Genomic DNA, 15,358 nt, shown 5'->3' with positions numbered 1-15,358 from the left:
TCTACTACAAACCTAAATTCCAAACAAAATAAGCATGTCATAAGTACTAGCTACCAAGTAAATATGCATTTTACAATTGGGTTTATGTAATATGTATTATCTAAATTAAAATAAAACAGAAAACTGTTTCAAAAGGAAAAAAAATACATGCAGAAAAATTTTATATGCATGTAGTATCTACTTTGTTAAAACCAAAATCCAGTGTTATTAATATACATATAAGCCTTTATGAATTTACACATAAATGTTGGTTATACATTGTGTCATTTATCATCATTGTTTCAACTGCATTTTTAACTATGTGTTAATTCTACCAGTACAAAGCATGTACAGCTAAAAAAGTTTTACTGTATACAATTTTTCCTTAAAGTTCAGATATTCAAAAATAAAAATAGTGGATAAAATAATTTACAATTCTTACTTTTTATACATTATCTAAAACATATTAAATTAGTAATCAAACCTTGATCACTGAAGTCTGGATTGGTATATTCAAGTTGCTCAATGCAAACCCTGAAGGTTTACATGTACAGTAAAAATTTGTATACAAATTACTTTAGAACACTGCCATAGAAAGACTGTAATCATTACAGAAAAATTATGGATAGTAAAACTTATGCATATATAATTATTTTTTTTCCCCTGAAGACTGCAGTATGTTTGGCGTTATCGGTAAATTCTTAAGCTGGGCAGGGAAGATAACCAGTTGAGTGAAGTGCCCGGCAAAAACCTATGGGGAGAACGCTGTAGCCCAGCAGCAAAATTTTTCTAAAAAGAAGTCTCATATCATTTTACAGCCTTACCTTCTTTTGTCTGAGCATTTGTAACTTGCAAATCAAAATCGGTGTTTTTACCAATCCGCTTCTGATACAAAATAGCTTTCTTCAACTCTCGCACAGATATGTGCAAACCATCAAAAGTAACGGTATCATATTCAAGTGTGGATTTGAATTTATAGTGGACAGACATCGTAGTTCTTACACCATAATTATGTTTTGCTTTCCATCTACATCACCTGGAAAAGAAAAAAGAAAAAAATGTCATGGTGTTAACTGTGATAAGCAGCACATATCTACATATATAAAAAGAATACCTTCTTTAAAGACATCTAATCAAATTTGTTCTTTGTCATTACAAATCAAACACTTTATTGAAAGGGTAAAAATTTCACTTGAAGCAATTTCATGCATCATCATCGAATAAACTTATCTAATACTAAACATCCAGCAGTTCACACATGATACACACACCCAAACCTAGTTGATACAAAATTACCTAAATTAAAAAATGTGCAATATTTATGAAGACAATATTAACCCAATGCACATAATCTAATTAGAACAAAAAATAAATAAAAACATTAATTTCCTGCTTCACAATTTTTCTAAGATTTTTCCTTTGCCTGACTCCCTTTTTGAAATATTACAAAAGAAGGAATTTGATATTGGTTACTGCAGCCAAAAGATAGAAAATTTAAGCAACATCTAGTGAAACTACAAGAGAGTTCTGATGATTTCTGGTGCAAAATTCAAGATCATTTGGTAGCTTGACAAAAGCTGGAAAGCCAACGGATAGAGATTTTGGATGACAATAAGAATTGTTACAGACATATTTTAAAAACATAGATACAATTAAAGAAAAAAAATTTCAAAGATTATAATGATATTGGCAGTCTCTACTTCATTGGTCTACTCAATTTCAAAGAGTTTTCCGTTTATTCACAATTATTTCCTTAAAAACTTTTTCAATCCTTGAAATGCTTAAAGACAATTCTTTCCGTGATATATTCAGCAACAGGATTTCAAAAGAACAGCAAGCCAAGTTATATAAACATTTGCACTTAAATGATTTGCATGAAACTCTTCCCGAGGAATGGAAACTTCTGTGTTTAGTAGTGATGATTCCACCACTAATTCACCTCAGAAAGATCTTTCGCTGCCCTGAAGAGAATAAAAATAAACCTCCGAAATCGCGGGTCTCAGCATTATCGTCATCAATTGAAAAAAAATTATTGCAAGACCTAACATAAAAAAATTTGTTTTACGATGATGTGATCAACATTTTTGCGAAGAGCTGTCAAATTCAGCTCATGTATAAGTGATTTAAACACTTTGACAAAGTTTTGTATTTTAAGAAGTAAAAAAATTATTACACAGCTTTCACGATGCAGCGAATATTTTGATGAGCGGCGTCTGTCTTAGCGGTGCGAGCCAACACCATACTCATCAAATCCGAGGGTGAGTTCACATCCACAACAGCAGGGATGAAGACATGGAATTTTTGGTTCCTAGAGACTGCCACAACTATTTCAAACCTTGGTTTTAGAATCTTTTCTTTATTGGTTACATAAAACAATGTAATAGATGGAAAAATTTTCACACCCCACTGAAAAACGTGAATAGATGTTAGAATTTGGTTTTCTAATGGATTTTGGAAGCCGGCTTAGACAGAAAGCATTTTTTACCGTCCATCACTAACTCCCTTCCCATGTGATGGAGCATAAAAGTGCCACTCAACCTAAAGTTCATCAAAGTTCTCTTTGTAATAGCAAAGATTCAGAAAAATCTTACGATTTTTGTACTATACAGTATTGTTCCAATGAAACCCTTGAACCTCACCAAACAAATAATTTTTGGCAAAATCCAATGTTACTACAATTTAACTTTCTTCCGACAAAGATTTTTTTTTTCCAGAGAAAACCCTAGATTGTTGTTTAGCAACAAAATCATGTTTTTTTAAGGTTACTCAACTGATTGCCAAATTCTTGAACAAACTCATCCAATGGTTTTTAGTAAATGTTTCGAAATTGCATCAGTCAACAGTAATCCATTGTTTGTAAGTGATGTTGTCAATCATTTCCTCCTCAAAAAACCCGGTTTACAACTTCTTTAAATTCCTCAATATCGAGACAATAGTCATTCATTTAGGAAGCATGGCTGTAATGGTGTACTGCACATACTTTTAGCCATACATTCCTTATAACTCGATAGAGGACTTTCAGAGCCAGGAAATGTCAATTTATTTAACCTATCTCCAGATAAAAGTGAGTTTTATATTCTCGTATGCAATGCAAACACAGAATGATTGCCATTAGCACTAACAATACTGCAGTTCTTCAGCCTCAGTTCTGCAATCTTTGAAAAGCCAATTTTTAAATAAGGGAGTTTTATTTTGATAATTTTGTAAATTTCAGTCAAATTTCCCAAACTCAACCTATTTTGAACATGGACTGGCTTATTTCCAGTGTCCTTACCCATGGAGAATTTTTTTTTTCCAGGCAATTGCCTACTCACTTTGTCATTATGAAATTCCGTTACCAACACACCTGTTTCGCAAGGTAGTTTTCCCAGGTTTTGGATCAGGTGTCGATAGCACTCCCTTTTCTTCAACAAATTTTTTTTCCTCGCCATATAATTAATAATACCAAATTCAAGTTCCATTCTTGCACACGAACAACTGGTTGGTTAAATTGTTAAAATCTGAAGTTTTTCACTGCTTGCTGTTGCGAATTTTTCTTTTAGCTGCGAGTTGTCTGGGGGGATTTTTGTTATCCTCTTCTATGTTGCCAGCTTGGGAAAAAGTTTCATTAAATATTAATTTAATTTTGTCAAGTTTTTCTTTGAAGCAATTCTTATTTGATTTACATTTTATTTTAACAACAGGTGATTCTGCTATTTTCAATGAGGCATTTAAAAAATCTATACCTGATTCTACATCGGTATACTCAGGATCATCTTTGCTGCAGCCAGGTTTTGTATTTACATTTTCAGCCATCCTGAAGTGGAGTGGAGTGAGGAATCTAGATTGAAATTTTACTTAAAACACTTTGTTGTGGACTGACGTTGGAGTGAAGTGAGATAATCCACTCCACTTGTTGAGGTGGACTGGACTGAAGAATCCGGATTGTGATTTTACTTTAAACACGGACTGGGTGAAAAGAAAACACGCACGAGCAAGCCGCCGCCATATTGCATGGTTTGTTATTGGTCTCGTTGCATTTCAGGCATAATTTGTGAAAATGGCAAAACAAGAGCAGAGGAATGTGTGGACAGGATGGAAGTAGAGTTATTGTTGGACGTAATGATTGAAAAACATATTTTAAGATTGCTTTGCTTTTTCATCGATTAGATCGCACCACAACATTTTCAGTCCATGTTGACTCCAACTTCGATCTTGTTTACATTTCAATCTGGATTATGATATTTACCATAAACGCATTTCGTCAGTCTATGGTCGTTACACATTCACTCCGAGTTCACTCCAGTACAGGTTCAATCCGGATTGAAATTTTACCCTAAACGAGGTATTTGTATTTTTTGGACATACTGATGAGTAGAACACAATCACCAAATATGATACATTTTGAAAACCTCAAAAGTTTAAAATAATTATTTTTTTGGTTGATTTGATATGGATTGCCCCTTTTCTAGCACGAGACTTCTAAATAATTCGCCCCTATTGATTCCCTACACAATTCTACATAAGCCATTACCCTAAGTATGTTCTATGTGAACTTGAAATCAACTTAATTTGCCCTAACGATTAGCACAGCGAGAGCAATTTTAATACGATTGCAGACGGTCCTACTCGAGGCCGCCACCATTTTTCCAACCCTACCATCCTATGTTTTTCACATTCATTTAAATAAAGCAATCTGATTAAATTCCACCAAGGCAATAAAAAACAAGTATTCAGCACTTACAATTACTCTGGAGCAGTACCTTACAATCTAAAATACCTAACAGTACAACTAAACATCAACCCACCATTTTGAAAACACAGCAAAGCACATAATTTACGCAAAAACTATTTGTCCATCAAAATGAAAAGGCAAACTTTTGTGAACAATACATTAAAAAATTTAAACCTAAAATACTATCCAATAAATGAAACGATTAAAATACAAAACAACTTATTATAAAGAAGAAAGTCGTCACTATACAATGCAACATTCGGTCTCCAAACCCTAACGTAACTATTAAAACAAGTTAAAATTATTACAAACTAATTCTTATCAACCAAAACGGTGTAACGTAAATAACTCACCACAAGAAAAAACTATCAATTAAAATTATTATAAGAAACACTGTATATTAATTTACAATTTCATTCAACCATACCACAATCTAAGAAATCTTGTTCCTATATCTTATTCTGACCATGTTTCTACTGTCTCCAAGCTATAAACAAAATCGTTTTAAAAGTGCCTAGCATTCTCCGTAGTAACATTTGCAAAAAAAAAAAAAAATACTGATCGGTCAGTTGCTTTCACACTAAAACACAAAGTTTTCTACTATTAATTAGAATATGAAATCCGTTTTGAAAACAACTTCAACACTACAAAGTTACAAAAATGCTTTACACGATAATGATGAATGATATTGCTGAGGGGATAGAGGCCAGGATGAGAGTATTTGCGGATAATTGTGTAGTGTATGAGGTGGTGGAGAAAAGGGTTCATCGCTAAGGTGACTTGAGCAGACTGTAACAATAGACGGAGCTGAATGGGATGTCGCTGAATGCTGAAAAAGGAAATGAGGGAAGTGTATAAGTGGAAGGGGTAAGAGCAAAAGAGTACCGAAGAATATAAGTACCTGGGGGTGACTCTACAAAATAACCTGGGATGGGCAAAACAGGTTCAGAGAGGTGGTATTAGATTGCTAGTAGCTGTACGATGCGCTTTGGGCGCTGCACTGTATGCTCCGTGGGCCTGCTGTGGCTATGAGCAGACTGTATGCAGGGCCAGATGCAGAAGTATTTGAAGTGTATGCTATTGCAGTGGTGAATCAGAGAACAAAGGTTAATGAGCCCTGTGAGGCGATACGATACTGGTCTGCTTCAAGGGTGATGGTCAACTGCCGAGGCTGTGGATTCCGCGCAGCTCCCCATCTACACTCCCACAAAAACCTGCCATGTGTGGTAGAGTAATGTAGGCCGTGCTCTCAGCCTAATTGCACGAATACAGTTAGTGGTCATAATATTTATTACATAATTATTGGAATGGTAATACTTTCTAATAATTGCCTGGTTTAATATTGAAAAGTATTAATGAGGAGCAAAGTAATGCCGTCGGCCGGGGTCTCGGGTTTGGCGATAGAGTCACTCATGGAAAGTTAAAGTTGAAAGGGCCACACTGAAAGCAATAATAAGATAGTTTTGAATTATGAAAACTGAAAAAGAAAAAAAAATTGTTGCAAAAAAATAACTATAATTTTTATTGAAATATTACAGTACAGACACAGCAGTTTCAGACAATAACTATATGGTCATTAATACTTGGAAGGAAGTTATCAACAAAATTTTGAGGTACAGAATTAGTGATACTTGTTAAAAACCTAGGTTGCAAATCGAAACCATTATTAAATTGGAGCGCCGAACTCCGTAGCGTAGTCGGATGCACGTCCGTTTACGGTGCGAGTTGTCCTGGGTTCGAGTCCTTTGCAAGGCATGGGTGTACATGCGGATATTAGATTCCTAACGAATTATATAGAGATTGCATATTAAAAATATGACCTATTGCCTTGGGTTTTTAAGCCGTAGGCTTCCTCTTCCCCCCCACCCCCCTATTTTTCCATTTATCATAAATTCCAAATTAGTGATGGGCAGAACGGATCTTTTGACCGAATCGGTTCTTTTGGATCAGTGCCGTGAAATGATTCGTTCAGAACGATTCGTTCATCTCGGTCAATTCGTTCTTTTCTGTGTATAGGATCTGGCTCTTTTATCAGGTGTCGTAACTCGTTCATCCTTTAGAGTATTATGTACGTGTTTTTGTATTTGAATTTGAACATTGCTTTCCGTAACCAGTGAATCACAGTTGCGTATATGAAACAAGATTATTTATATTTTATTACTTTTTAAGTTACAAATATTAATATATAGGCTATTTACACTCTAGTGACAGTAAAGTGTTTACATGTAGACCAACACATTTAGAGAAAAAAGACAAAAATTTAATACTACTACTGCGATTCAGTATGAAGAGAAACAAATGAAGTACATTAATTAACCCAAAAATGGTAAATGTGAACATTTGTAGTTACTTTCCCTGTTATTTTTTAATTCATACTGGTTTTTTTTTTTAGTTTTTTATTTCCAAATTTGTGTATGTGAATGTGAAAAAGCAATTTTAAACCACTACTTAACAGTTGACATTTTCAGGTATAGATACTTTTCATGTTACCCTATTTTATTTGATCAGTTATCGTTTGCTCTTGTGAACATGCACACGCTGTGATTACTAATTCTTCAGACTCCTGACGTCATGAATCATTTCACGAACGAATCGGACCGGGCGCGTGGCCGGTTCTCTCATCTCGTTCTCTCGTTCTCTCGTTCTCTCCGCGTTTTCGTTCCTCCGAATCTTTCAAGGTACCGGCTCTCAAAGAGCCGGCTCTCAAAGAGCCGGTTCTTTACATCGCGAACGAATCGCAAGATTTCGTTCTCTCAAAGATTCGTTCTTTTTGAACGAATCGTTAACGAACGACCCATCACTATTCCAAATGGTTTTTTATAATGTACGATCACTATGATGATATTACTAATTTAAAATTGTATTGTCATGCAGAGTTTGACTTGATGTGTAACATAATTACCAGAAATATTTTCATGCAAATATTTTTAATTCGCTTCGTACGATATTGTGGCGTTTTAAGTGAGCTGATTGTAACAAATTCAGCGTAAGTCTATTACATAACCTATATCGTAATCTAATTACGTATTATAATGGAAGATAATAAAAGTTAATGTTTCTGTTTTCTTATTTTAATTTTCAGATTATCAGGGAAAACATTTCTTCAGGTAAAGCAGAAAAAATTATTTCTACAAACAATGAAACAAGTGTTTGTTGGTAAGGGTGATAGATTTGGTGGTGTAACAGTTGATTCCAAAACAGAGACTTGTACTGGAGCTGAGCTTGAAGAAAAGCTTCTGGGTAAGAAATGTTGACTATATGTTTGAAATTGACTGTATAATTAACTTCACAGTAATTCTTAACTCTGAAGGTGAGCATTTTCCCCAAAAGAGATAAACATTTCCTTACATTGTCTAAAAGGGCCTTGTGATACTTCAAATAGCTTGCCCTTTTAACGAGTGGTTAGGTTAGGTAAATTAAAAATAGCATATAGTAATGAGAACGGTTAGTTTGGGTATGGGCAAGTGGTGGAGAATGGACAGAGAAGGGAAGGGGGAGTGCAGTACCACAGAGATGATGATAGGAATGAGATGGGAGAGCTTAAAGGATAGAAGACAGAAGGAGAGATTGGTCAAGATGTACCAGGTGCTGAGTGGAGTGGGAGGATGGGGAGAGCTGGGGAGACGAGTCAAAATAAGAATGCCTAGAAATAGTAAGGAAAATACTAGGAAGGTTTTAAAAGAGAGGAGGAGAACAGAAAGGGGAAAAAATGTGATGGTCGTTAGGACAGTAGGGGAATGGAATAGGCTGGAGGAGGAGTGTGTGTCGGTTGGGAGTGTGGATCAGTTCAGAAGAAGAGTGCAGGGAAAGTAGGGAGAATGCTTGCCACCGAGCACTTCTGTATCCAATTGCAGCTATATATAATAATACATATTTACTTAATAAAAATAGGTAAATATGTTAACTACATTAAAAATACTTTAAAATAGGCCTACATTTGGTTAGGTAGATTAAGTAAGCTACATTTTAAGGTAAAAGTTCCGTTTCATGCATCCAAGCATCCCTTTATCCTGATGGCATGATTCTGAATACATTGATCATGTGATACATGGTGCTTGCTGTTTTAATTTAGTGCATTGAAAGATCCTGGTCTTTAAAACTTATGATGTAACAATGATTTATGATTGCAAAATGTATATAAAAGAAAAAATATTTCCTTAAAACTGACATTTATTTTTATTGATAAAAATGAGTTTTTGTCATGTCCAGGGCCCAACTTTCCATCTCACCATATCACAGCATTACAAATCCTTGTCCTTCCCTGTTATCCTTAAAATTCTATCATTCCTACCAACAAATGAAAAGAATTTTGAAAGCAAACAGCGGGAAAATTGGTTCTAACCCCCTCACCAAATGAAATTCTTTGTTCACTCCTGCTTCCAAGCATTACATATTTACTGTAATTATTACATATTTATAAGTCCAGTTGCAGAACTATGGAATGTTATTTAATCGTGCTGAAACATCATAACTTAATGACAAGTCTGAAATTTTGTGGGTACCAGCATTTTGTATAATGAATTTTGCTTATGTAGCTCATGTGTTAAAAAGGTAAACCTTCAGTCAAGAACTTAACATAAATATAAATCCGGAAATTTTTTCTTAGCCTTTTTAAATATAAAGTGGTTTGCAGACCTGTGGAATTGTTTTATCATTTAATGGTTAGGTTAGCTGGTTTTTTATAGGTGTGAATGTGAATTAATTCGTGAATTTGTTTTGTTTAGTCTTAATGTTTTATTTAATTCGAGTTGTTATAGTACACATAAATGTGATTACTGATTGTTGTGCCTGGAAGTTGGAATCATTGGGATTTTACCAATTAATGAATTACAAATTTCTTTTTCAGCATCATTAAATGAATGGAAGGAAAAAAATGCTCGTGGAATATGGTTCAAAGTATTCCTGGAACATTCAGAATGGGTACCAATTCTAACAAAGGTGAGAGATTGGACCTTGTCTATTTCATATAATATTGTGCTCTTACTTTAGAAAGCAATTTTTAACCTATCAAAATGGTTTTTGTTTTTGAAAACTGTGGATTCTGGTTTCTTAGTCTCAGTATGGTTAACTCTACAATGTGTTGAAATTCTGTATTAGAAATGGTGTTTCTTACTGATACTGTGTATATTTAAGTAGGTATTGTGTGTTTGTAGTGAAACAAAAAAGTAATTTGGTACCTGCAAAGGTGCTTCATTTGTCACTGTCAGGAATTAAGTTAGAACTGAAAGTGGTGATGGTTGAACACTGCGAAAGCCTGAAATGTGCATAATGATTTGTTTTGCCGACAGAACGGGTTTGTGTTCCACCACGCAAAACCAGAGTACGTGATGATGTGCAGGTGGCTCCCAGAGACGGAAGCCAACAACATCCCTCGCTTCGCCCACACCATGATCGGTGTGGGCGCGGTGGTCGCAAACAGCGAGCGCCAGATCCTGGTGGTGAGGGAGAAGTACTACGCGGACAAGCCCCACTGGAAGTTGCCGGGAGGCTACGTCGAACAGGGTACTTGCCGTCGTTCGCGTGTGGTTTTTAATGGGCCTGTGCGAATTCTAGTTTTTTGATGCAAAGCGAATATCAAATCAAATGTGTGAATTTTCGTGAAGTTTAATCAAATGGTGAATATTGCACTCGGCAAAACTGTATTTCACCTATTTGATTAACTATAGGATTGAAGTTTAAAAAAATAAAATAATTTTATATATGTAATGTTTGAACTGATTGTAGTGTCCCCGGGGGCGGTCAGAAGCGCTGGTGTGCTCGGGAGGCCGAGAAGTAGCCCCGATGATAGGCCGGCAGCTGTTCCTCTTTCCTGCTAGTCGGTGGTTGCTGTTGATCTGCCCTCTTGCTGGGCATGGTGAAGGGAGAGGGAAAGAATACTGGCTGGGATTGGTGGGTCACTACCGGTCTGAAAGGGGGGGGGGGCTAGAGTGGGTCCCTGAAAGGTCGCTTCAGGGAAGGTGTGTGAAAGAGGGAAGTAAGGATAGCACAGCCAATAATACCTAGTCCAACTGTTAGGGTTTTTATTTCCCAAGATTTTACGGGGGGGAAGGATCTCTTGACAGGCGATTTTTTTTTTTTTTTTTTTCCCTAACCTAACTTAAAGCTTTGAGTGTGCGGGAGGGCAGACTCTAAGTGCGTCTCAGGCTGAAGCCTATACGCTATAATCATGCAGGTTGTTAACCATGCTAGGAGGGGATTGGCCAGCCATGGCTGCGATTGGCACCATGACTAACTCCCCTCACAGACTATCCTAGACTAAAATAGGTAACCCTGGTTGACCTTGAGTATATGTATACACAGGTTACACCATACATCATGGATATGCATACATATATTATTTACATTTCATGTTCACTTAAAGGGTTTTGGGTCCTGTGCGTCTCTGTAAATACATCATATATCATTATACTACGTGGTACTTATAACATTTACTCTAGATGTCCACAGGCGATGTTAGGTCAGCTTAATATATATATTTTTTGCAGATGTATCCACCTGTCATCTGTGTGCGGGTGGTGACACTACTTTTCCCATAGATGGGGGAGTTAGGTGCGGCACACTTGGTGCTAGTGATGTCGTGTCAGCAGAGGCCAAAATGGTGGACATGACATTATTAAGTGATCATTAAATAAAATTTATAAATTAACCATGCATAATATTAATATTGAGCATTCATAAAAGTAAATGAGGTGCCACTTTTTAAATTTATTTTTTTAAGTAACAAGCTTTATTCAAGCGAAATATATGCAATATAAAAAAAATATATTTTCATGAATGTATCTCAGGCTTTCAAAGTTTTAAAACTCTGCAACAAATGCAGAGCTTCTCTTCAGACGTGAAGCTTTGCATCACAACCGAAGCTTCAAATAAAACGAATATTATATTTCCTGGCGAAGTCAAATCGACTATTAAAAAGAGCTTCTATGGTTTCGCTTATATTATTATTATATAGTCAAAGCTTCGCACAGGCCTAGTGTTTAACTGGATTAATGCATGAACCAACAAATGAATGAATGAATTAATTAATGAATGGGCTCTGTGTCTCGTTGACATCAAGGTCATTGGAGACATTGAAGGATGATGAAATGAGAGTTTAGCATGGTGGAACGAATGGCGAGATGAGAAACAGGAGTACCCTGAGGAAAACCCACTGGCTCACTGCCACGTTTCCCACTTGCCAAGAATCCTGGTTCGACCCGGCTTGGAATCAAACGTGGATTACTTTGTTGTGAGGCAAGTGATGTGACACATCAGCCATCGTGGTCCCTATGTGGGTTCAAAATGTGTCAGATTAGACTGAGAATGTCTTGTAGTTATCTCACCAAAGACCGTTGCTTCTGTGATTCAGTCGCCTAGAAGTCAAAACAATCACATGGTTGATATTGCATGTAGATAATTTCTGGTCACACACTAAAAGCAATAAAGATTAGTTTCTGTTGTGTAACATTAACAAAAAATTAATCTATTATTGTTACAAAATGTCATTGGAAAGGCAGTTTTTGTCCAATTCATGAAGGCTTTGTAGGTATGAAAAACATGCACAAATCTAAATTCTGTTTCAATAGGTGTATAGTGTAAGTGGTGTTACTATCAAATTTTTGGTCCCTTTCTCCTTCTATCTTTATGTGAAATATGCTAATTGTTTGAATAAGAACTTACTGTTGTTATCTTTCTGGCACAGCTAAGGTTCATGTGGAATTACAGTGTGCATGAAAATTAAGTTATTTATTATTTGTGTCCGAAGTAAATTCTAAAAAAAGCTTAGCTGCCTTTTCTGTATGACACATCCATGGTTGGCTGGAAAACTTTCCATAAACAAAGAAAGGCCTGCTAGGACAACATTTTAAGCAGGAATCTGAACCAAGCCAGAAGCTGTTACATTTATAGGCTGTCAAAATGAGCTTTTATTTATAAATAAAAAGTATACAGTAGTCTCACACATCCAACATAAATGGGCCAGTGAAAATGATCTAACGTCATACTGTAATTTTACACATTATGAACATCATAACCGTATTTTGCAACAAAACAATAGAAAAAAGTACTGAAAAAGATAGAGTTATAGAATTGTCTGACGTTAGTGTATTTAAATTGTTCATTTCTGGGGCGATCTAAAGAAATTTTTAATCTTGGTCCGCTTTCCTGGGATGTCGAGAAATATGGTTTGTCGGATAAGTGAAGGTCAGATAAACGAGACTAAACTACGGTATACTTCAATTATTTTTTAACAAACTCTTGACTTCACTGTTACTGGGTGTTGCGCAGGGGAAGATCTCGCTGATGCAGCTGTTCGTGAGGTGATGGAAGAGACTGGTATCTCTTCGCAGTTTCGGTTTTTGGTCGCCTTTCGGCACACGCAAGGAATCAACTTTGACTGCTCGGACATATACTTCATTGTGTGCCTGAAGCCTCTGTCAAATGAAATAAAAATGTGCGAGAGAGAGATCGCTGCTTGCCAGTGGATGAAGGTCAGTACTTGCTACAGAACTTGATGACATATTCCCACATTTCCAAAGAAAAGCAACCTGTGCATCAGCCAGATCATATGGGTTTTATTTCCTTATGAGGGTGAAGAGTTCTGCCATGTGGTTTGGATGTTATTTTTGTTTAAGAACCGACTCTTTTACCTCCCTCTAGTTCAGTGGCGGATACAGGAATTTTTTTTTTGAGGAGGGAATTTAAAAGTAGAGAGAAATTAAATAAGAATTTTTATATTGGAAAAAAAGACGACAAAAGGTTTGAACTGTTACATTATCATTCTTAACATGCATCACAGCCTTTGTAGTGTGTGATTCTCAGATCACCTTGCAACTCCCAACAAAAACATCCTGCCTTCACTGAGCTATCTCTTATTTTCTCATAACTTCAGGGGGGAATGCATACCCTCTATCCTACCCCCCTCCCCCTGCGATCACCACTGGCCGTCTCTGGCAGTCGCTTGTCAGCAGCCCCAAGATGTACACTATGTTACAGCCTTAATGCACTCTATGTTGCCAGCTGATATGTTTGTTAGAAATCTGAGGAAACTTCACCTGTGTGTCAATCATGTGAAGCTGTGAAATTACTGTAGGCATGAACCTGTAACTATCATCTTGATTTTGATATTAATTTGTAGAAAATAACTATTAACAGCATTCAGAAGTAAAACTTTTTTTTCTCAGCTTTTTGCAAGCTTAACTGGGTGAACATAATAAAACATTTTTTATGTTCAGTCATTTGTAGTATTGTCTTCAAAAGTGTTGTGATAAGCACAAGTACTCTTTAGTTTTGCACTTGTTTATCCTTCATTAAATTATTTTTTTTTGTACTGTTTCTTAGATCGAGGACTTCTTGAAAAGTTCGTATGTTCACGAGACTAACAAATTTTTCGTACAACAGTACCTGAAGTGCTTGGAATTGGGATGCTCTATAACCTATAAATGCACAACGCATCCTATCCTGAAAAGGGTTCAGGCACTATACAATGTCTCTGATGAACATATGACCAGTGAAAAACAGGCAACTGAGGACAGCTGACCCTAGTACCTGGATGCACCACTTCAGTCAAAATGTTAGTTATTGTTATTATTATTATATAAAGTTTATGGCAGGACATGTAATTGGGGTTGTAAATAATTTGTATTGTCCTTAATCTGTATAAAAAAGCTTTTATTTTATTGCTTTGCAATTAGAAGATAACGGTTAATACAAAACTATAGTGACGTATTAATAAATTTGGAACACTTACATCAGTAGCTGTTTCGGCCAAAGAATCATTGTTGAAAAACCCATCTTTGCTGCCCTGAATACTGTACCTTTCACCTAGAAAAAAAATACCAGACTGTTGTAGCAGTTTAGCGTAAAATTGATATAAAAAATATTGAGTGAAACTGAAAATGGGTGTTTAAAATATGCATCCAATGATAAAACTTAAATTCTTAAGCAGCAGAAATCCTGAGTCTTTACAATTATGTATTAAAGTTTTCCTGGGACACTTTAATTTCTACTATTAATTTTTTCAGTCATTTTTTTTTTCATACTATGAAGGTATGAATTATTGAAATAAATACATTTGTAACAGCATAACTTGTGCATTATCTGACACATGGCCCTTTAAACACATTTTTATTTTGTGCTTTTGTACAAACTTCAACCTACACTGTTACAATTATACAAACAATCTCAAGATATTGCTTCCATTTATTATCTATAATCCTCATTCAATTTAACCTAGTTAGTGTTATTTAATTAGTAAACCCTTAATTCAAGGATTTACCTGCAGCAACTTAAGCACCTGTACATGTTTGGGCACAGAGGGGAAAAGTATTGGGCGTAACTAGACAGTTCTGAGGGTGTAAATATAACCACCCAAATATATGATTTCTATTTAAAAAATTATGTTTTATAATATCAGTACAGTTATTGTAGTTTATAACTTTTTATTTAATGTATGTGATTAATAACAATTATATGGTGATAATATATGTTTTTGTTCTGTACCATTGTGGCATTGCAGACCACTGCCTTTCCCCAACTTCGCAGAGTACTTTTATAGCATGACATTTTTTAGTATATCATTTAATTATATGGTTCAAGGTTATGGTGACCTGTTTTTGTGTTGGTGTTTTATTGACATGAATATTCTTGTAAGTAATTTTGATATTTAGTTAACCTATTATGAAAAGC

At 35.6% G+C, this 15,358-nt stretch overlaps 2 protein-coding genes across 11 annotated transcripts in view; one reads left to right on the top strand and one right to left on the bottom strand.

Annotated features, from left to right (window-relative positions):
* LOC134535010 (E3 ubiquitin-protein ligase RBBP6-like) overlaps positions 1 to 5,370 on the bottom strand; it is a 136,628-nt gene extending 131,258 nt beyond the window's left edge. For 2 of the 10 annotated variants that reach the window (XM_063373830.1, XM_063373833.1), the window contains exons 1-2: positions 5,047 to 5,182; positions 804 to 1,015 (exon numbers count right to left, since the gene is read on the bottom strand). In XM_063373830.1, the coding sequence (XP_063229900.1) occupies positions 804 to 969 (166 nt within the window). In that variant the 5' untranslated portion in view covers positions 970 to 1,015; positions 5,047 to 5,182. Of the gene's footprint in view, positions 1 to 803; positions 1,016 to 3,325 lie in introns of all 10 variants that reach the window. The other 8 variants (XM_063373825.1, XM_063373834.1, XM_063373828.1 and 5 more) reach the window with 7 other exon arrangements.
* A 2,089-nt stretch (positions 5,371 to 7,459) lies between these two features.
* On the top strand, positions 7,460 to 15,154 carry LOC134534997 (uncharacterized). Its single transcript, XM_063373801.1, has 6 exons — positions 7,460 to 7,679; positions 7,776 to 7,933; positions 9,540 to 9,631; positions 9,982 to 10,195; positions 12,959 to 13,161; positions 14,012 to 15,154. Exons 1-6 carry the CDS (start codon positions 7,516 to 7,518, stop codon positions 14,207 to 14,209), a joined length of 1,029 nt encoding a protein of 342 aa, XP_063229871.1. The 5' UTR covers positions 7,460 to 7,515; the 3' UTR covers positions 14,210 to 15,154.
* Positions 15,155 to 15,358: the final 204 nt, after the last annotated feature.

This window comes from Bacillus rossius, chromosome 8, assembly GCF_032445375.1.
Source record: "Bacillus rossius redtenbacheri isolate Brsri chromosome 8, Brsri_v3, whole genome shotgun sequence".
Classification (NCBI taxonomy): domain Eukaryota; kingdom Metazoa; phylum Arthropoda; class Insecta; order Phasmatodea; family Bacillidae; genus Bacillus; species Bacillus rossius.
Note: the sequence above shows the minus strand (reverse complement) of the source record. Positions and strands in the feature narration are given on the sequence as shown.

Excerpts from the sequence above, each read along its gene's own strand:
- LOC134534997 (XM_063373801.1), top strand. The coding sequence starts at position 7,516 with ATGTACGATCACTATGATGATATTACTAATTTAAAATTGTATTGTCAT. Across the intron at positions 7,934-9,539 it reads GCTTGAAGAAAAGCTTCTGG|CATCATTAAATGAATGGAAG; the intron begins GTAAGAAATGTT and ends TTTCTTTTTCAG. Across the intron at positions 10,196-12,958 it reads GGGAGGCTACGTCGAACAGG|GGGAAGATCTCGCTGATGCA; the intron begins GTACTTGCCGTC and ends GGTGTTGCGCAG.